Source organism: Sander lucioperca, chromosome 3 (genome assembly GCF_008315115.2).
Source record: "Sander lucioperca isolate FBNREF2018 chromosome 3, SLUC_FBN_1.2, whole genome shotgun sequence".
NCBI classification, from domain to species: domain Eukaryota; kingdom Metazoa; phylum Chordata; class Actinopteri; order Perciformes; family Percidae; genus Sander; species Sander lucioperca.
The window spans coordinates 13,061,130-13,083,961 of record NC_050175.1 but is presented as its reverse complement, the minus strand read 5'-3'; the positions used below and the strand labels follow the sequence as shown (position 1 = coordinate 13,083,961).

General features: G+C 40.2%; 1 protein-coding gene across 3 annotated transcripts in view; it reads right to left on the bottom strand.

Moving 5' to 3' along the window:
* Positions 1-22,832, bottom strand: part of igdcc4 (immunoglobulin superfamily, DCC subclass, member 4) — a 54,933-nt gene that overhangs the window by 12,752 nt on the left and 19,349 nt on the right. For all 3 annotated transcript variants that reach the window (XM_035999315.1, XM_035999314.1, XM_035999313.1), the window contains exons 3-11: positions 17,338-17,479; positions 14,387-14,520; positions 8,661-8,795; positions 6,641-6,793; positions 5,605-6,015; positions 5,346-5,510; positions 3,793-3,930; positions 754-936; positions 34-243 (exon numbers count right to left, since the gene is read on the bottom strand). In XM_035999315.1, the coding sequence (XP_035855208.1) occupies positions 34-243; positions 754-936; positions 3,793-3,930; positions 5,346-5,510; positions 5,605-6,015; positions 6,641-6,793; positions 8,661-8,795; positions 14,387-14,520; positions 17,338-17,479 (1,671 nt within the window). The remainder of the gene's footprint in view (positions 1-33; positions 244-753; positions 937-3,792; positions 3,931-5,345; positions 5,511-5,604; positions 6,016-6,640; positions 6,794-8,660; positions 8,796-14,386; positions 14,521-17,337; positions 17,480-22,832) is intronic.

Here is a 22,832-nt window from a genome sequence, read left to right as displayed (position 1 = left end):
TTACATTTGAAGAGGCCTCTGTCAACAACTTACCCAGCCTGGTGAGGAGATGATACCTGGCCCTCTTACCAAGCCTAGTGGTGTGGGTCTGTGTTGTCCTTTCATTGGCTGATTCATCAGCCTCCACCTCTCGACAGGACAGCTTGTAACCAGAGACCAGTGTGTGATTGGGCGAGGGATGCCATGTCACATTGAGTGATTTCACTCTGGCTCTGACTTTCAGCTCAGTTGGGGCAAAGATCACTGAAAATGTATGCAAATGGTAATGGAAAAAAAAATGACATGACCAAGAATTCCACATGATACTATAACACTAACCAACAGACTTCTGCTACATTTCCACCTGTTGCTTGTGGAAAAGATCATTGTCTAAATCTACATAGTGCTGCTACTAGCTGACGTCATATTCCACGTGTATGGTAAGCAATTCACATTCAGTCTATGTAACTCTGTAGTAAAAAAAAACATCTATGAATTGTATTAATTTGAATTTCAAACATTTGGCAACAATGAAGAAACAAGAGGGCTGCAATGCTAGAAAGGCTATCAAAATTCAAGCTAGCAAGACCGACAAGTACAAGATGGAAAGATGTGATTGGCAAGGTAAGGAAACAAGTGATTCTCATCAAGTACATTTTTACTTGACTTTACTGATAGTTTATTCTCTCGATAATGGATTATAGCTCTCAGAATTCTACGTCATTTCAAAAATACTACAACACTAGTGTGAACCTGGTCTGGTGTCTTCCTTACCCATGCTGTGGTCGCTGTGGTTGTAGTGGGCTAATGTTTGGTGCTGAGCCCACTCAGAGGGAACCCCAAAGCCAACGCCTGTCCCAGCTGCTATCCTCAGCCGGTAGGCCTGGTTGGGTTGCAGCTCTCTGAGTGTGAACTGAGTCTCATTACCCCCAACTTCCACTGAGAACACACTGTCCACTGTGGGAACACACAATACAACACTCACATATATGTATCTACTTATGGAGTATCTAATCAGTATGATGTTCTGAATGTTTCTTTAGAAAAAATGCACAGCTTATATAATTGATGATTCAACAGATAACAAGCATCACACAGGATTTTTTTTTTTTAAATGTTCTTTACTGTGTTGTTTTCCATTCATTCAAATATATTACTGTCTTTCAAGGAAAATATGTTATGAAAATGAGTCCATTCAGAGTGAACTTAATCTCTCTGTACATTCTGGTGAGCTCGGTATTCAGAATAATAATACATACACTTTCTATATAATATTTTTAACCCTATCATGCAAATTTCTGAGCCTCTGCACTCTAAGATCTTAAGTATTATCAGTACAGAAACATAACATTTGTAAGTAGGCTGTCTTGTACTTTTGTATGAATAACTTCTGTAAAGAAACTAAGATGGGTATATCTCCTGAATTATAGAGTGTGTCAACTTTGAGCCCCATTTTCACCTGGTATTAAAATCCGATCTGAGTGATCTGATCAGCTCTAAGTACAGGTGTGAATGTACCCAGGAGGCATTGAGGACGCATTGAGATCCGATTACTCTTTAAGAGGGGGTTTAGCCCACTTGTGAGAGAGTTTCCCCCTGGTTTTAAAATCCGTCCTGAGTGATCAAGTGGACAGCTCAAAGTACGTGTGTTCACACCTGGCAGAAGAATGTGTCTCCAAATGCGTCCTGAGTGACCACTTGTGATCGGATCTCACTTCCCCGCTCTATATGCAAATAACCACGTACATCCTTTCCGTTTGCATATAGGCAGGCTTGTTACTCTCACATAAATCATACATTAGAAATGTGCGATGACTAATGAAAAAGCACTGCCAACAGTCTGTATGTGTGCCAAAATAAGGATGTCTACCACAGGTAGCTGGGAACTGTGCAGGAGAGAAAGATGTTTTAAAGTCTCTGTGTGTTCAGCTCTCAATACTTTTGAAGCTTCTAACTCAATGTCTGTGGTTTGAAGTTCAGTTTCTATATCTGCATTATTTTACGTTTCATGTTCGCTTATAGGAATTGTGTTAAGTTACTGCTGATGAAGACCCAACATTTCCTGCTTTTGCTGCTTTATAATAAAAGCTTTTAAATAACAAAATAAGCAGGGACTTTTATTGTTAAAGCAGCCATATTATGCTCATTTTCAGGTTCATAATTGTATTTTAAGGTTGTACCAGAATAGGTTTACATGGTTTAATTTTCAAAAAACACCATCTTTTTGTTGTACTGCACCACTCTCTCTCACTGCTGCAGATCCTCTTTTCAGCTGGTCTCTGTTTTAGCTACAGAGTGAGACCTCTGTTCTTCTTCTTCTTCTGTACTATCTCTGATTGCACTGCACATGCTCAGTAGCTCAGATGTAGATCATGTCAGCTAGCTAGCTCCATAGACAGTAAAAGAAAGGCTCTTTCTACAACTTCGGTCAGTTACAAGGCAGGATTAGCTGGGAGACTTCTAAATGAGGGCGCACATGTAAGTAGTTCTTTTGTAGATTATGGTGAACTTGTGTGTGTTGTAGCAGTACTTTGCTATTGAGAACGAGGTAGCATGCTAGCGTTAGCATGCTAGCATTAGCGTTAGCATGCTAACGCTAACGCTACGAGCTAATGGTTGCGGTTAGCCTGCTCGTTTCGGCTTGTGACGTCACAAGCCGTGCCGATTTTGAACAGCTCACCCAGAGACTGAAGGCAGGACACATTCAGAAACTGTATCTCACTCTAAAGAGCATGGGTGGATTTTTTTCAAAGTTTGTATGTGTGTGGAAGCACCAGAGACACAACATAACACCCCAAATCCCAGAAAAAGTGATTTTTTCATAATATGGGCACTTTAAGAATTTGAAAGGAAATGAAACCGTTTTATGGCCCCTGCATTCGACCACTGAGGCTCACCGGCTTCTAAATAGCAACAACAGACATTGTGACGTAAGAGCAGGAATGTCTGTACTGTAATATTCGTGAATTTTTTTTTATGTAACTAAAAATATGTTTTTGTATACCTGCGGCTGTACTTCCAGGCAACCGGGCAAGCACAGAGTTCCAGATAGCCGTGGATATAAGAACAAAAACAATGACACATCACTGACAGTATGATAATAACATCCAAAACACACAATTCCCTCTCAGTGGTTACTGTGACATGATAAATACTTTGGATTAGTATGTAGTAAATTGTAAATGTTGCTTTTACTGTCAGTTAAGGTCAACTTGTAGTCTAGCAGGGGTTAGGGCACGCATAGACCAAAGAAAATGACTCGGGATTCAGGGTTGTACGTAATGAAAGTTTCACTGAAATGGCCCATTTGTCTGACGTCATGTTATTTTCTTTAAGCCCCCAATGTAGCACAAGTAGACTTTATATTTCACAATTATTGTTTTCGGTGAGATCGTTTATAGATCTCGACATTTTCGACAGCACTTGAAGGCAGCTTAATTTCAAAAAGAAAAGAAAGAAAGAAAAGAGACGGACGGACGAGCTTGTTGCAGGAAACAGTCAGCTGTTACAGAAACTCCTGGGCAGTTTAGTGCTTGTGTTTCGTTTTTTACCCTCATAGTTTTTTAAAACTTTCTTGTGGCAGTGATAGAGATAGTGATGTTTCCTGTTTACTAAACAAGACTCTCACACTGCCTTAAAATGGACCGACAAGTCTGAACGTGGTTACATGATTGGCCAACTCAAGGTGACGTTGGGTTGCGTTTCTCCAAAAGTTGAATCCGTCTCAACATTTTGAGCGGGTTTGGGAAGCCCTGCGTTTTAGCTGGATCGCCTGACGACCGTCTGACTGTATGTAAACGCAGCCTTACTCACCCTGATCCAGAGTGCTGTACTCAATTCGATAGCGGGTAACAGCTCCTCGGCTGTTCTGGGAGGACAATGGATGCCACATCAGCCTGATGTCTGAGGGGGAGGTGCTGGCTATAGACAGCTGAGGAGGTGCACTTGGCACTGCAGGAGGGAATAAAAGAATATACTGAACTGTTTGATGATACACATTCATGGCATTTCCTATAGATCTGCACAGTTACTGGGCAGCTGTAAAACACACTTTGTCTATAACTAATCTATACTTAGTGAACCTTTAAAAAAAATGTTCAGCTGAGTCTACAGTGAGCTACACTACACATTTTTAAATAACTACTAGGGCTGTCAGCATTAATTAGCGTTAATCGCGATGCCGGCATTTATTAATTTATTTTACACTTCATTCGGCTTTGTGTTGTGCCTAACAGGCTACTCTTTTGACCCTTTGCCGCACCGTTACTTATCATCAAGCTGTGATACTTCCTGCAGCTACAGTCTGCAGGGATGATGAGAAAGACAGCAGCAACACAGTTCTGAATGGCGCTTTTTATTTTCCAAAACTCCCGGACGGCTCAGTAGACAAGTCGAAAGTCATATGCACATTGTGTAAAGCCGAATTAAAATATCACTGAAGCATGTCAACCTTGAGCTACCACCTACAAGCTAATTAACGTGACTCAAGTTGATGCTACCCACTAGCATGCTACCCACTCAGGCAAAGCAGTATTTTGGAGAGTGCTACTTGCCGACCTGTTCATGAAACCAAATCCCAAAAAATTACTACAGCTCTTGCGAAACGGGTGGCAACTAACTGCAGACCTGTCAGCATCGTAGAGGACTTGGGTCTTAAAGACGTACTACGGTTGGCATGTTCTGACCCGTCTCATTGCAGTCGAGGGGGACAGTAGTTTTCATGCATACACAGCCTGTACGACACAGAAAGCAGCCCAACTGGAACTGCTGCAAGGTGCTGAAAACGCTGTTTCATTAACCGGTGATCACTGGACGTGAGTGAGTAATCAACATTATTTAGAAGTTACTGCACACTATATTGACTCTGGTAAGGATAGGGATTTTTTGTTTTTTAGTTAGGTACTTGGAGGAATTGTGCAATAATTACAGATTCACACATCTTTCTTTTGTTTACAGTAAATAAATAATAACAAATACAAATCTTAAAGTGAAGTTCATAAAGTAACTTTCTTTGCATTCATTTGATTCCCAATCAAGATACACTGGTAATAATTGCTTTCCATTGTTAATATGTACTTTGTACAACAGTTATGAAATGCTAAATAATAGAATTTTAATCATGTGATAAAATATGCGATTAATCGCGATTAACTATAGAAATTCAGCGATTAATCACGATTAAAAAAAATTAATCGTTTGACAGCCCTAATAACTACATAAACTAAACTTCATGAACGGATGATACTGATGAATCATTGTCTCTTTAAAAGCCTGAGGAGCAAAAATGCTGGCATGCTATGATCTGTGAGTCTGTGAAGCATTCAAGGCTGGCCTTATTTTACATGTGTATTAGTTTGATTACTCACCGTCCTCCAGCATTTCTACGGTAACAGGCAGGGATGGCGGACTGGCACCCATGGGAGAGTAAGCCACCACAAAGAATGTGTAGGCAGTATGGGGGAGAAGCTCTTTGACATGATACTCTGTGGTGTCGTTGTTCATTGCAAACTGGTACTCCACATTATCTGAACCTGAAACAGATGACAATATTCAAATCACATTCTTTTAAAGAAAATGTGGACACATATGCTGCACGGCTTCACACACTTATGAACAGAGACAAACCTGCGGCGCGTTGGCAATGCACAGAATAGCCGATGATTTGGTCCGAGTTATACTCGGGTTTCTCCCAGATGAGCAGGGCAGATGTGCTGGAGTAGGGCGTGGCAGACAGGTGGCGAGGAGAGCTGGGCAGACCTTCCCTCACAATGACTGTCAGCTTGGCAGTGGCACATGCCGTGCCTAACCCGTTGTCTGCTATGCACTGGTAGTAGCCTGCATCCTCCAACGCCAACTGGTTGATGAGCAGGACTCCAGGGCTTTGGGTCTTTACCCGTCTGAATGTCTTGATGGGATGACCGTCCTTTAGCCAGTGCAACACTGGAGGAGGCTCCCCAGAGCTGTTGCACACAAACCTGGCTGTGTTTCCCCGGGAGAGGGACGCTGTCTCTGGGGGCTGGAGAATCACCGGAGGGGCTGTTGGAAGTAGGGAACAAAGCTCCGACATAAAGGGGACACTGATTATATTTGAACTATACAATTAAATGGACACCCCAAATATTGTATATTGGACTTTGATAAAGTTAGGGGACTACATAGATAGGAATAAGTGTTAAAAAACAGTAGAATTATTCTATTTGTTCTTTTCCAGCACTATCAGACCTTCAATTATTTGGTGACTTAAGGGGAAGCTGGTGACAGAGACTAGTCTTAGCTAAAACAGCTCTCAGATAGAGCTGGGCAATATGGAAAAAATCTCAATATCAATATTGCGGCAATATTGTAGGGTTGTAGGTGCTTTCACAAAATATTTACACAATAAGATTTTGATAAATAATCACCAGTACCATGGCTATGACTCTGTGGGTAAAGGCAAACAACAGAACAGCTAGAACAGTGTGGTAAGTTCAGAAAATTACATCACTTTACTGTCATGTAGCATTTAAAACCAAAAAAATACATCACTTGTGTCATATTACTTGTGACAATATCCCAAATGTAAGACAATATCTAGCCTCACATATTGATATAGTATATTGCCCAGCCCTACTCTGTCTATAATATCTAATTTGTCATTATATACTGTACAAACATATCCTACCAGGCACATGCAGCTCAGCAGCAGCATCAACAAATTCTCTGGTCATGGGCTTGTTGGCCCGGCAGACATAAACACCGGCATGGTGACGCCTTGTGTCTCTAATCACCAGGTTTGTTGCAAGGACGACCACATCAGTGGAAATAGGCTTTCCATCTGATCAAAGACAAAAGCAACAAAACAAAAAAACAGGACAGTCTTAGATAATACAGATGAAGAGATTGGTCTTGAGAAAAGTGGAGATCATTTCTCAGGCTTTCAGTTGCCTGAGAAACAGCACTAAAGGCAGCACTTTGAGCAGCAGAGCATTTGACCTGTAATTCCACAAGCTGACCAACAGGTGGCTCTGTGACTTTTTAGTCTGGGTTCACTGAGGTGTCTGCATTGGCACACAACTAGGCTGTGTAAAATCCTTCACTATTCACTTAATAGACCCTATTTAGTTTGTCCGCCATTTTGTTAGATGCTTTACAGAAAATTATCATCACCTACATAATGAATTATCTCACAATGCAACATAAATAAGAAAGTAGTGACAAAGCACCAGTTACCACTTTGCATTGCACATGACCTGAATAGTGTAGTGTAGTGTAGTGCAGTTTTCTGAATTGCAGAATTCCCTGTAAAGTGAAATGTTAATAGTGAATGGGGAAGACTTTCAGATGCAACACTTGACTCAAAACAAATTGCAGAGATGTTGCCAAAGCACAGCACGAAGGAATTCCAAAAGCTTCACATGACATCATTCCCACCAGGACTACAAGTGTGTGTGTGTGTGTGTGTGTGTGTGTGTGCGTGTGTGCGTGTGTGCGTGTGTGTGTGTGTGTCAACGCTACGGAGGTGTAAATCAAAGTAACATATGATCTTATGTAACGAATAACTCACACACAATAAAAACAAGGGAGGACTAGTTGAGAGGAGACAGCTATCATCAGTAAAACAACAACTTTACAGCCACAGGTACGCAAATCTTATCCTGACATGTTAATAGGGCTGGGCAATATATCAATATTATATCGATATCGTGATATGAGACTTGCTATCGTCTTAGATTTTGGATATTGTAATATCGTGATATGACATAAGTGTTGTCTTTTCCTGGTTTTAAAGGCTGCATTAGAGTAATTTGATGTCCTTTTCTGAACCTATCAGACTGTTCTCCTTTATTTGCCTTTTCCCCACTTAGACATTATGTCCACATTACTGATGAGTATTTATCTAAAATCTAAGTGTGAAGATATTTTGTTAAAGCACCAATTGTCAACCCTAGAATATCGCCGCAATATCGATATCGAAGTATTCAAGAATATCGTGATATCTGATTTTCTCCCTATTGCCCAGCCCTATGTGTTAAAGGGGTGGTTCAAAATTTTCATTTTCAATTTCCAAGTTAGCCAGTGTGTTATTTATCAGTGGAGACAGTTTTCAACACTTTTCATCCAGTCCTTCCAGTTGCAGAGTTCGCTGGTGCTAGGCTAGCGCAAGTCAACAGTATCTGCTAGCCTGCCATTAAAAGCAGTCTTACATACTCCACAGTACACCCGAGGCAAATAAATTATAACGCCAGACTATCGATGTAAATGTCTGTTGATAAAATAATGTTAGAAATAAAACTACCCTTGCATCGCATTGCAATAGTTATACTTTGTTCCCTGTAGTTGGTAGCATAGGCTACAGGCGTTATAATTTATTTGCCTCGGGTGTACTGTGGAGTGTGTAAGACTGCTTTTAATGGCAGGCTAGCAGATACTGTTGACTTGCGCTAGCCTAGCACCAGCGAACTCTGGACTGGAAGGACTGGATGAAAAGTGTTGAAAACTGTCCACTGATAAATAACACACTGGCTAACTTGGAAATGAGGTCCTATGTCCAAAATTCTGAACCACCCCTTTAATGTTTTGTTCTTGGTGTGTGAGAGACAGATATTTAGAGAGCGAGACACAGATAAGGAACGTGTGACAGATGCAGTAAAAAAAGAAATACAAACAGGATGAGAACCACGAAGAGCATTTGCAAGTGTTACCTTGTCTGCTCCAGGACACCAGTGGCTTCGGCTGGCCTTGTGCCATACACTCCATCACAGCTGGACGGCCGAGCACGACTATTGCATTCTGAGGTGGTGCAACAATCGCAACTCTGTTCAGGGCTTCTGTTGAGCCTATGACAAAAACAACCAATAAATATAACCAATACATATTAGATATGTTTGTGATTGTAGCTGGAACGTTGCCTGTTTGAATCCACTGACTGAATGTGAGATGCTATCAGCCTGGTCCCGACTTCTGAATCGCTGCCCACATCTACAGTTTTTTCAGCAATTCAAATACTTCATTCTTCACCTATGAATGCAATTTGGTCTGATTATTGGGCAAAAGTTCATACCATCTCTCACCAATTACTGTTTAACCCCAGCATGTAGAAACTCCACTAAGGGTGAGCGGAAAAGCTTCCAGGCCCTTGTCTTCTCAACAAAACACTGAAGATACAGTTCCTTTCCTTTCTTTTCTAAGTCACTTGATTATATAATAAAAAAAATCCCCTATAGTTGGCTGATTGGTATCTGCTTGAGGCTTGATCAATTCTTAGTGGATGGTGAATATGGATACTGAGAGGAAAGTCTTGATTAAAGGTTCTGATGTACAAGTTTGCTGGGAAACAGGATGGAAGCCCTTATAGCACATATTATTACAGGTAGCAGTATACATCTGACACAACAGACTGTAGACATACTGTACAAAACCTGTAATGAACCCTAAACCAAAGGACTGACTGAGAGGAGATGATGTGAAAGAATCTTTGTATGAGAAAAAAGCTAAACCATTACCTCAGTTAAAAGAACGGCCTCAATTATGGAACTGAGGCACATCTCTGCCCTTCAGTGACTAAGGTTGTTATGCAAATCATATTGTTAATGGGTTAAAGGGACCAGACACTCTTGAGTGTGTATCAGTCCGCTAATGTGAGAGGGCCTTACTTCCCTGCAATTCTGCTCAGTCTAGGCAGACTCAGCAGCAGCACATAATGCTAATGACTTCCAGAGAGAAGCCTGGCATTCTGTAAACATTATAAATTAATCATTTAGATTACATAAAGCAATCCTTGCTTATGCATAAGGCTTTAAGTGGGTCAGTCCGCCTTTGCGAGGACTGCACTGCAGGGTGCTCCTTCATAAGGGTCTTGGGTATGATGGGTGTGGGTGCAGCGTAAAGCATGTAGAAAACTAGGTAAAGAAAAGAAGAAATGGAAGAAATTACAACCTGGAGGTTGAGGCAGCTGGAGTACGTGGATTTGAGCACCTCAACATTAAGCCGTCAAAGCTTTGCTATGGGTGTTGAGGTGTCCTATTTATAGATCTCTGAAGTGCAAGCGAGTGAAGTGAAAGACCTGACATCTGTAATGGCTCGCAATAGAGCCTTAAGTAGTTTCCTCATAGGGTTTCACGGCAGCAGCAAGACCACTACCAGCTTCCTTGCCAATACAGGTGCGAAAATCCATTAAAAAAACTCATTTCCAAAAATGTCCTTGGCAATCAGAAGAGTAGAGCATCCGTTGTGCAACAAAGAGAGGATTCTTTACCCTAGATTATATTTTTTGTACTCAAATGACGATACAAGAAGCATGATAAAAAGTAATTTAAGATGGCTGTAAAGATGGGATGCAAACTTTTTAAAGTCAGAATGCTGTTTATGACTCACTTCTTTTGGCCTCATCTATCTGTCTGTCTCCCTCCCTCTTTCTTTTTGCCTTTCTCGTAAAGGACAGAAAGGCTGTGACTTGAAAAGGACACAATGGTTCCCACAGAGCAGCCAATTACAGTTGACTGATCTCTAGCTACAGAGGCAGATAATACAAAACATTGGCTTTAATCCGGGCTGCCTAATGGTGAAAGCACACCTCACAATACCATTCACTGATTCACTGCACTATATCATCCACTAATGAAAGTCCTTGTAGGTTACAGTCACCCTGGGAGATTGATCAAAGAGAGAAGGGAGAACACTGATGTCAAATTAGTAAAATACTTTAGAAACAGTATACTGAAAGACATGACTTTGTTCTATAAACAGCATTACTCATTTTATTTAATTGACAGCATTGCGTTTCATTGATTGGAGCAGAATTACACCACAATTTAGCATTCATCCTTTGTTTGTTGTCATGTTGTTCTGAAATAGCATACATGACATTTTGAGGATGTGATTTCTTCTTGCCTGTGGAGTCAGCATGTGTAGTAATTTTGATCATAGTAAATTGCAGAAAACAGCCTATGTAGAGTATGCCTTCATAGTCTATTCACTGTGGGCTGTAAACATTGATCAATGATACAGTTTAAGATGATTGGTGATGAAGTGATTCCTAATACATATATACATGTTTTCCTCACAGCACCTATGACTTCAATAAAGTTTGTATTTGATTTACATAACTTGAGATGTGTTGTGCTCATATAATATGTAGTCACTGCCAGTCACTGAAATCAAAGTGCACAGTATAAAAACTATGCCTCAATACTATTTTCTTGATATCTGTATCTGTTGCAGCACATGAAGTCTGAAGGACAGTAAAACCACAACACTTGCAGTTAATACAAAACAACAGCAGCTTAAAGTGCTTTGCATAATAGAAATGCTTTTAATGAGAAATGAGAGGGGGATTTATATACATAATATTGCATAAAGGACAAATGGTAAAAGGTCTCTGAAGTTTTAGTAGGCTGAAGTCATAATAAAAAGGCAGTTACATAACTGACTAAACTTCACATTGTTTTGTTTTGTTGTGTTTTAGTTAAGGGAACAATTAGCAGGGTGGCCTCTGTAGGACCTGAGACTCAGACATCTTTTCAGACAAGCAATATGGCTCTGACGTTTTCCTAATTGTTAATAAAAAATAGTAGATAGTATAGTAAATAGTAGTAAATATTGAAATATTCTATTCTCACATTCCCAGGTCCCTAAGCCACATCATAATACACATCAATGACCAAGGTGCTCAAGTGATTATATGTGGCTCTATTAATGCAATTCTTTGATCACATTAAACCCATTATATCCCCCCTTTCTGGTTGTATTATAAGGGAATGAATAGAGAGATTGGTCTCGATATTGTACGTTCCCCATTCACTGACAGCATCAATGTTTGCAGCATCAGCTATTCTATTCCTACAGCTGAAGTTACTGCATCCCTGGAATATAGGGCTGCAACTAACTTATTATTATTTTCATAGTCGATTAATCTGTCGATTATTTTCTCGATTAATCGATTAGTTGTTTGATCTATAAAAATGTCAAAACATGGTGAAAAATGTGGATCAGTATTTCCCAAAGCCTAAGATGACGTCCTCAAATGTCTTGTTTTGTCCAAAACTCAAAGATATTCAGTTTACTGTCACAGAGGAGAGATGAAACTAGAAGATATTCACATTTAACAAGCTGGAATCAGAGAAATCTTATTTTTTTTAATAAAAAAACGACTCAAACGATTAATCGATTATCAAAATAGTTGGCGATTAATTTAATAGTTGACAACTAATCGATTCATCGATTCATCGTTGCACCTCTACTGGAATACAACACTCACAAATGTGTTATCAATGAGAATGACAGTTACCTATTGTAACTCCAGATTCTATGAGTATAGGCATAGCCCATTGTGCCCATGCACTGGCCTCTCTTACCTCTGCAGTTACTGTATATAACAGCAGTGTAACCTGAGTTCTGCTCCCAACAATCAGCATTTTCTTCAGCTAATGTTAGTGACTATCGTTCTACAAAGTATTTTGTATAGACTTCGCCCTCTAGGAGCTGTTGGTATTATGGTTAAGGGCAAAGCTGATGTAGTTCCACAAGCTGATAACATACACCAGTTCATAACTTCGTAAATGAGATGCGTACTAGGACAGTGGAGAACTGCCGATAGAATGATAGGACGTTAACATATCATACTTGGCGCTTTTGCAGCCTACTAATCTGTGATGATGGGATTTTAGGTGCGCGTTTGGCAACCAGGCAAATTTGATCCAGTTCACATTCAATATTAAATGCCAGACAACAGCGCATCATCTGCCGTCTAGCATGGATAAGACCGAATGAGTCATGGAGGACTCAGACACACCTTGCAGATAGAAATAGATGAAAGGGAACGGATATGCCTAAGATGCCGCTGTGCAGATGTCAGCCACTGTCATCCCTCTGAGGTGGGCTGTGGATGAGGATAAGGCTCTTATGGAGTGTGCCTGGACGCCCCGAGGGGGCTGGTTTTGAGTCTCAGCCACCTAAGCGGCACACTGGTGCGAGCGGTTCGTGAGGCGAGCATAGACCTGGTCCCGGGGAGACAGCAGTGTGGGCTTCCCTGCTGCTGAAAAATGTGGCTTTTGAAAGCAGGATAGATGCCAGGCCTTACTCCAGCTGCGGGACTTCAGAAAACCCCATTTTCTTCACAAAGTTTACTGCTTGTATCACTGACGTAAAAATGGGAGCAGAACTCAGCTGTTCATGCAGCTGTTATATACAGTAACTGTGAACGTAAGAGAGGCCCGTGCAGGGCACAAGGGCGTGAAAGAAATCTTCACAACTGTGCATGCGTGAGGGATAAACCCAATAGCAACAGCTCTTAGAAGGCAAAGCCTAAACCAAAGCGAACACAACAACTCTATTCGATTATAATACAATCTATTATTGTGAGTGCAGGAAGCTGACTCACTAGCCTAGGACCTCAAAGTTCTTTTGTACTCAACACAAAACGTCAGTAAATAAAAGTCTTGAATCCAAAGTTCTTCGTTTGACTGTTTACTTATGAATTTCAAAACATAAATTATAAAAACTTAGGATCTTTACTTTTCTTACAAATTAACTGTGGTTCCGTGTAGGTCAAAAGACTGTGTTGCTCCAAAGCCCAGTGGCTTCTGGCTGTTTCACAGGGTTCAATTTCTTTTATACTAAATCTAAAAGCCAATCAAATGACATTATTCTAGATCACTGGTCAACTGTTTACATTCCAATTTTACGTTCCATTTTGCAACACAGATTTTCTCAGGTCTTACAAAATAAACTCAAAATATTATTACTTCCATAGAAATGGCTTCAACAATTATAATGCCACCTCCACTAGAACAAATGTGTTTTGCTTATTGTTTATTGCTTACTTTACTTGAATGTTTTAGTTAAATGTTTGACCATCATTGTGCAGAATGATGTATGAGCAGAGTTTGACATTAGTTTTCCCTTCATCAGCTGAAGAGACAAAGTTGTGCTCAATTTAAATTTCAGTTTAAGGCGTGTTAAGTTTGGAAGACAATCATTGTTCAAAATCCAACTTAAACAAGTATGATGTGGAAACTTGAATCAGAAACAAATTATATACAAATTATTATTATATACAAATTATTATTATATATAATGTCTTGAGGGGATTTTTAGTATTATAGCAACCTTTTATTATCATAGTCCAAATAATGCAATTCCACATCTGTTATGCAAAACTGTTTTTCTAGTTCAGCCTGCAAAATATTAGCCAAAAACAATATATTTTCGATTTGGATTAGATTAGCCACTGCTGTTTCAAATACACAATACACACACTTGTTACACACAATACATGGCCAGAGAGAGCCATTTTATTAGCACTAGAGAGACCTAATACATTTCAAGCATCTAGTCCTGAAACTCACATTACATTTTTTGAGGTTGGCCTTGCAGCTCCCAGCGGGGCCTGGATGCCTATTCAAACACTACACACTGCAACAGACCTCACCTGTGGTGACAGTGAGCCTGGCTTCATGACTGATGTCCTTCCTGGCAGAGTTGGACACGACACAGCGGTAGGCACCCTCATCCTCCTTGGTCACCTCCAGAATCTGGAGTACCCCGTTAAGAAGGGAAATGAACCTGTTGTACACAGGGCATAACAGAGTATGGGTGACAGAGGAAGAAAGAGTAAGAAGACGAATTACAGAGAGAAAAACAAATAAATGGCTGTGTGCCCTGTGGGGATCCTGCTGAGTCCTCACTGGACTCCATCCTTATTTATTCAGGAGAGAGGCTATTGTGTGCAACCACAACAAGGAGGGGTTGCAATTACAAGTCATGCAACTCAAAACGTGACTTAAATACAGGTATATACAGTAAAGATGAAAGTTGATTTCTGGACAAAGACGAGCTCTCGAGGTTCATAAAAGCATATAATATCCCAAAAAGCAGTATATAAAAATAATGATTACATTATCTTTTTGGGTACCATGTTTATTTGTGCTGTTGGCATTTACTATTACTACTTTAATCCTACATTTCTCTACCGCTTCCTCTCTTAAGGAGGTCATGTTCCAGGCATATTACTCCAGGCCCCCAGGTCCCTGGCAATGTAATGCCATAGCACAACCACTTATGGTCTTTATCACAGCCTATTAATCCCACCAAAATGTGACCAGCTTGTTGAAGGGAGGAAGGGGGAGGGAGTGGAGAGGAGGTGAGAAAAAAGAGAGAGTAAGAATAAAGAGCAGTGGATGGGAAAAACTAAGAATAAGAAAACACAGAATTAGAGATGTAAAAGTGATAATAACAAAGACAAAGATATGGCAGGAGGGTCAAAAGATAGAAAAAGGCACATTAGAGCAAGAGAGAACAGAGAAAGAAAATGCCAGTTATGTATCAGCCATCCCTTGGCTCATCTTTGAGAGAGGCCATTAACAGCGACTCAGGTCGGAGAACTACATCCCACCAATAAGACCTCATAATGTTTGCAGGTCATGCTGGGCTACAGCGGCCATTAGCACTTAGTCCTGTGCAATAAGGCTGGAAACAAATTCTAAGGCGCAGGAGCCAAATGTCAAAATCGTTAAGTGGCCCCATAAATAAGACTATTCGTGATAGAGGGAGAGAGAGATCTGTCAAGGATGCAGCAGCAGACATATATTTTGAAAAAAAAATGTTTTTCTTCTTATCTTTAAAAGCATGGAAGGTTCATAGTGAGTAGCTTGTTATAAGTTATTCTTCAATGTTCTTCTTATAGCAGTGGAAATCCTGAATCTTTACTTTGAAACAGTCCCATATAGAAACAGGCTTGGACGGGCATCTGATTTCGCCAGGCAGTGTACCCTTTGTTTAAGCATTCATTAATCATTAAAAATGATAATGAGAAAATATCATATCAAATCATTCATTACCCTCTCAAAAAACAGTAACTACCCTTCTGAAAAACAGTAACTAATCATTTGTTACCCTTTCAAAAAACAGTAACTACCCTTCTGAAAAATAGTAACTACCCTTCTGAAAAACAGTTTATTAGTAAAAAGCATATATATGTGTGTGTGTATATATATATATATATATATATATTAGGGCTGTCAAAATAACGCGTTCATTTCGATTAATTAATCTGAGAAAAAATAACGCGTTAAAAAAAATAACGCAGATTAATCCATTCCAGCCGTTCTAGCCACCATTGGACTGTAAAATGAAGGAGGGAGACGAGAATGTGCTGCCTGGATCATTAATTGGAACATTTTCTTGTAAAAACCTTCTTCCTGCCAACCCTGACTACCGAAATCTGGTGCCACTGATATGTCTGCTCTTCTCTCTGATGCTCTGAAACAGACGATACAGGCAACACAAACACCGCTGCACGTGACGCTAGTTAACACTATACTCAACAGAAGCTAACGTTAGCTTACCGCTAGCTAGCAGCTGGATTAAAAATGGTTAAAATGCTGACAGCTAACGCTAAACGGTGTAAAGTTTGACTGTTTTTTTAGCCGTCGGAAAAACAACACAGACGGTGCATTCAATGAAACTGGTAAACTACAGCCTCGTGGTGCATCTGAAGTTATTGTAAATGTCCTTTTCCCATCTGGAGGTTGTTTTTGTCGTTCAACAGCAATTTACTAGTGAAATAAGTTATTGTTATTGTTATACATTATTATTAAATCATTTAATTTTGACCATATGGCCTTAGCAATAAACAAGCCGTTCTTTAATGTCACCAACTGTTGTTTAGTACCCTTTTTTTTTTTTTTTTCTTTTTTTACTTTCTTAAAAAGTATCGGTTCAGGCACCGTTAATTATGTATGCGATTAATTTCGATTCATTAATTACAGAGTATGTAATTAATTAGATTCATTTTTTTTAATTGATTGACAGCCCTAATATATATATATATATATATATATATATATATATATGTGCTAAATTAAGCTTGATAAACAATGAGGGCGGCAGAAACTACGCACTCTAAATTCAATTTTAAACCTAAATGTGTAGGGTCACTGCCAGCTTGAGTTATGCAGTACATTCATCTTCACATCATATTCACTGAGGTCAGCTTGCATAAAATTCAAACTTAGCCTGTGTGTGTTTCCCAGATTAAGTATTTCACTAAACTATGGTTTAGTTTACTTTAATAGGAAGTCATTAAACTAGAAAATCATGTATTATATGACATGTCAGTCAATAAATTACTTGATATTATGATCAATCAATGATCAATACTAGGATATTAATGACGGAACACATACAGAGAAAAGTATCAGGTAAAAAAGAACAATAACTAAAAGAATATGCACTCAAAATAATTGGGTTGAAATGGCAGAAATCCTGAAACAAACCTGAGGAATCACATAAATCATTCATTGTGAGAAAATGAAAAGACAGAAGAGAAGATGGAGTAAAGTAAAGGTCAACAACAACAACAACAACACATAAAAGGGTCACCTTGTTTCCTCAGGAACAGCCACTGTGTCCTTTTCCCAGGTAATAACAGGTGTGGGTACTCCCTCAATCTGGCATTTGAAGCGAGCAGCTCCCCCAGCGGGTACCGTTTGGGGCGATGGCTCCTGAAGGAACTTAGACAGACCTGGGGGTATAGAGGTGATAAAGGTCAGAGGGGTATCTATCAAAGCAGACTTGGTGATTTCCCAGAGGACAGACACAAAAAGTGGCCCATATCTAAACTACTGCTAGTGCAAATGACTTATTCCTAATGACCTGAAATGTGTGTGTCATGTCGTCTACCTCTAGGACACAGTTTATTTGATGTAGGTCACACATCATGTGACTGACGTGTAAAATTATCTTGAAGGCTCGGTCCACAGTTGGTCGACAGCTCCACTTCCATCAGAGTCCACATGGACAACATTAGAACACACACACACACACACACACACTACATTAAATGGGCTGCACAACCAATGTGGTCATGGGGGAAAGGGTTCTATACACTAATTGTGCGTTCAAGCCTTAATAAAACACAATGAAACAATGATCCAATTCACAGTTTTTGTTTGAAATATCAAATTATTGGGAGTAAATCTGTTCATAATCTGTCCATATATCCATATATGTCCTGATTATTGTATTCAGGCCATTTTAGGGATTTTAAAGGTACCATTTTTAATTTTGTAATTTAATTAAAGACTTGTTGAGACCATTTCAATAGCCTTGAATGTCATGATAAGGAGACTTTTTTTTATTTAATCAGGCTTGGCTGGATTATTTCTCCCTCCAGGTCGAGTCTTGGCAGGGCTGCAATTTCCACAGCCTCAACACATTCACATGCACGGAAAGCTTCCAACTGTAGATAATACTGAACACCAGGGGGTAGCAGTGAGCATTGTCTCAGGGCCTCTAACCTCTGACCCCAACAGGCTGTTGGAGAAGAGAACAAAACAGGTTGGCTGTCCCAGCCACTTCGCCTGTAGCTCTTAAGAGTAGAAAGTGGGGGGTGGATCAAAGGAGAGAGCAGAGAAAGAAGACAGAGAAGGCAACCAAAGGCAAGAAGAAAGCAGGAAGGCAACAGAAGAAGACTCTAAATTCCAACTGATATAACTAGGCTAGAAAACACAGTTTCTTTACCCTGTTCTGTAACACATTTTCTCCATGTGAAGCTAATCGCTGAACCGATTCAGGCCAGATTCGCACAGAATGAAAACATGTTATCCAGCACTGTTACATACAGAAATCTACCTTGCAGGAAGGACAAAGCTGATTCATGCATTTCAAAGAGCTAATGGTAGCAGAGATACTGTGTGAACTATTTACACAGCTTATTTACAAAAGATTAGGTCTTACTTAGAGGTAACATGTAATTTGCTGTCAAAGATCCCAATTTCAATTACTCTATTTGCATTTTACATCAGGTGACACTACTCACCACACTTTATACCACACACATTTTGTATCAGCAAGATTGTCAGTTTCTTCCAGTCCTTTACTGCTCAAGCTTGATCTGTCGTACAAGTTGCTTAGTATTTGAATGATAGCTGTTTTCGAGTTCACTCATATGGTGAAATGACTTATGGCCAATTTCCATTTTCATAACAAACTCTGCTGCGCTGAATCCAACTGATCTGATTCTTAAAGTGTTTCTATTGGCAAAAGTTCTGGATGCTCTTTATTTTGTGTCACTCTAGTTTGGACCAAGTCATGTAAATGAGCCATGAAATGTTCATGAGTGTAGCAGTATGTGAGACTGTAGTTAGGCACAGTGGTGTTATGTGCTTAATGCTAATGTTGGTATCCTAAGAGGCTCCCACTGACAATGCTAACAAGCAGATTTTTAGCAGGTATAATGTTTTTCAAATTCACCACCCTATCTTAGCGGGTTAGCATGCTAACATTTGCTTATTAGCTATGAACAAAAAGTACAGCTGAGGCTGAGGGGAATGTCATCAACCGAAACATTGGACAAAGTGAAATTTTGACCTGACAATGGCACCAGTTGAAAAGTTAAAGGATATTATAATTTATCCTGATGGGGACATGAATGTTTGAACCAAATATCATGGAAATACATCCAATAGTTGTTGAGACATTAAACTCAAAACCACAAATGTTCAACCTCATGGGGGCACTCGAAGAAATGTCAGGATTATCTGGGAATCATGAATATCTGTACAATGTTGTGTGCCAATCCATTTAGTAGATGCTGAGATCTTTAACCTGCTGTTGTAGGATATATGAAATGTCAGGTGACCAACAAAGTAATTAGGACTCATCCTCAGGGCACCATGGCGGTACAACAGTTTATCCCAGCAATCCCTCCAATAGTTGTCAAGATATTCCGGTCAGGACCAAAGTGAAGTGGTGGTCATCCCACCAGCCAACAGACCAACATACATGCATATAGCCGCCAGCTAGCATGGCTAAAAAGTTGCATAAGAGTGGAGACACAGTGGGATGTCATCTGACTTTAAACAAACAAAACTATGGAAGGGCAGACTGAGTGCACAGCCTGACCGTGGTCCCAAACGTGTTTCTATTTCTGGGTGTTTTCAAACTTGCTGCCAATCACATGGCTGCCTCATGAGGTCAAGCTACCCCATTTCTTTGGAAAAGATTTCCTCTAAACCACTGTAAGCTTGAGGAGACAAAGGGCAAAATATCCAAGATTACCCTAACCCCTATCACACCAACTGATAGTCATGGCAACAAACTGGCCATCTGTGTTTTCCTACTGCGCTGAAGGAACAAAGTTTCTCAAAGAGTACACAGAGGCTGGCCATAGTAGCAGAAAGCATTTAATTCATTTCAGAAATACTTGCAATGATTGTTTGTGTAGCAAGCTTTGCAGGAGGAGTTGACATTTAAACCCTGTCACTTCCAGGAATTACATAGCATGATGCCCTCATGTAATCACACCACCTGGAACAGGGGGATTCCACCAGGCAAAGATGCTCCATGTTCTGGCTGCGCCGTGGTTTTGTTCTGTCCTCTGCCGTGTGTCACACCACAACGGGAACGTTCAGAAGAGATCATGGATCAAGGATTTGTGGCTGTGTTTTAGTTGTTAAAATAGTGAAGTGATGTACGATCGGGAGTCTGCACAGGGTGTTTATTTAGAAAATGAACATGCTCTAGCCGTTGCACTGCCTGCCCAGCCTGTGCAACAAAATAGACCTAGCAAGTAATTTTAGCAGAGCAGAGAGCAGCTTCTGAGACGCTTCTGGGATACGCTGCGTTGTGGCTGGTGGAATCACAAGCATTGTCTTGAGTGACCGTGTTTGTTCCGGCGGAGGCGCGCAGCCAGAATGCAGCCCAGACACCCCTAGTGGAATTTGGGGTTAACAGTGCCAGAGTGCCCGACAAGGTGCCAGACCCACTGTGTGTGAGTGTGCGTGTATAAACTTGAGTGCATCTGTGCCAAGCTACTTGTACATCAGTGTTTACACTAATGTGGGCCTTGATGTCTGTACATTGACTGCTTGTGATTACATTAGATACACTCACATACTGTCTGTATGTGAGTGGTGAACAACAGCTGATCAGCGAGAGTGCACATGAGCACACTTTAATGCAAACGGTGGGCGGTGTTTGGAGATGCATGCTGTGATGCAACAATGATGACTGACTGGGCTTCCACCTCCACTCTGGCAAAGCATACTCATAATAGTATTTTCCCAGGACTCTATGAATGTCCCCCGCAATGAAATTCCATGACAGACTGCCTGGCACCGTTTTTTAGAGCAGTGGTTCCCAACCTGGGGTCCGGGGACCCCTCAGGGGGGCGGCAAAGATCTCAGGGGGGGTCTCTGGTTTGAGGTTGAGGTAAAAAAAAAATATTTGCACATGTTAAACAAATTATGATAATACACTAGAATATATAAATTATACAAATGTCTGTATAAAAACTATATATTTTTGTTCTTGCTTAAACTTGTAGGCAGGCTACTTAGTAGGCCAAACCTCCGGGACCTCTTAACCTGTGGCCCTTGCTGTCATCAGGTCAGCTGCTAGCTGCTATCATCCTCGTTTTTCCTGCCGCCACGGCATCACTATTTTATGAATGAAACATGGCGGAGAAACGTAAAAGTGCTGATAACTCCTCTGTATCAAAAAAGAAAGTAAGGCTCTATCTCGAGAGTTACCTCAACTTCGGTTTCGGAGGGGGGGTTCAGCTTTTCTTAGACATAAGTAGGGGGGGCGCCAAGGAAAAAAGGTTGGGAACCACTGTTTTAGAGGAACACTTCAAGCAAAAGGTGACCTATCAAGAAATAGGTCCAATTGTTTCCTAGCAACAAGGTTTATCTATGTTTAAAAAACATTTTCAGGCAGCTTCGTGGCCACTGCTTTTTAAAGTGTGTAACCCTTTGATGCACTACATAAGAAATCCCCATCTCATCTTTCTTTGCTCGCTCTCATTATGTCTTTTTTCATTACTTCTCTCTCTCTCTTTCTCTCCTGTCTTTAACTTTACTTTGGACTCTTTCTCTGTCTTTGTCCTTCCCTCTATCTATGCCCCACTCTTTGGCCCCACAGCTATCAGATTGCAGCGTTTTTCCCCTCCTCTTGTGCAAGCAGATAATTCCACTCGTGACCTCTTTGCTACCCAGCTTTCAGGCTGACTAACAGTCTGAAAAAAAAAATTACGCGTGGCCTCAACAGATATTTGTTTGGCAACTGGGAAATGTGTGTGGTATGACATTTTTATTTCCTATTTACAGTACACTGCCCATTTTAGCTTCATACAGGTGCTCAATTCTGTCAGTTTTGGCATTCATGTAGGAATAACCTATAAAACAGAAACATTGCCAAAAGGAAGCCATTTACAGTAATTCTGTACGTTTTGTTAAGTAAAATGTTTCAGCCTGGAATTTTTTCTAATAGTGTGAGATGTATGAATTATCATTTCTCATCTTGAAAATTGATTATCCTTGTCCCCTTTTTTATCTTTTTAAAGGCATGGGGTGCTTAGAGTTGTACATTTTGCAACTGATGAAGATTATATGCATTAAAATGTCTCAAAATTAGAATTTACTAAAATCGTGCGACTCTCATGTGAGTTGAAAATAAAGAGGCAGAAATGTTATAAAAACACCAACATGCGCGCACCAAAAATGTTTGCAAAATATAAATTTCTTAAGCTTGAAATAAAAGAGAAAATACACTTTTGTCTATAATGTCCTTTGTAAATGAAGAGCAAAAATGAAGCACACTTTTATGATTATGACATCAGATATTTGACTCTAATGGGTTGCAAAAGCTGGTAGGATTTAGAAAATATTGACATTCACCTCAGCAGTCTCATAATGTGAAAGGTTAATTGGTCTAATTAACATTAAAAGCTGCTTTTCCCCCCTGCATCATCATTTACCCGTGGATGTGTTTGGGAAACCTAATGTGCACACTGCATGCTGCCTTTGGCATTTTGCCAAGAGAAGAGTGAGCTAGAGACTGAAATACTGTTTATCCGTATCTAAAGAAGAAGCAGG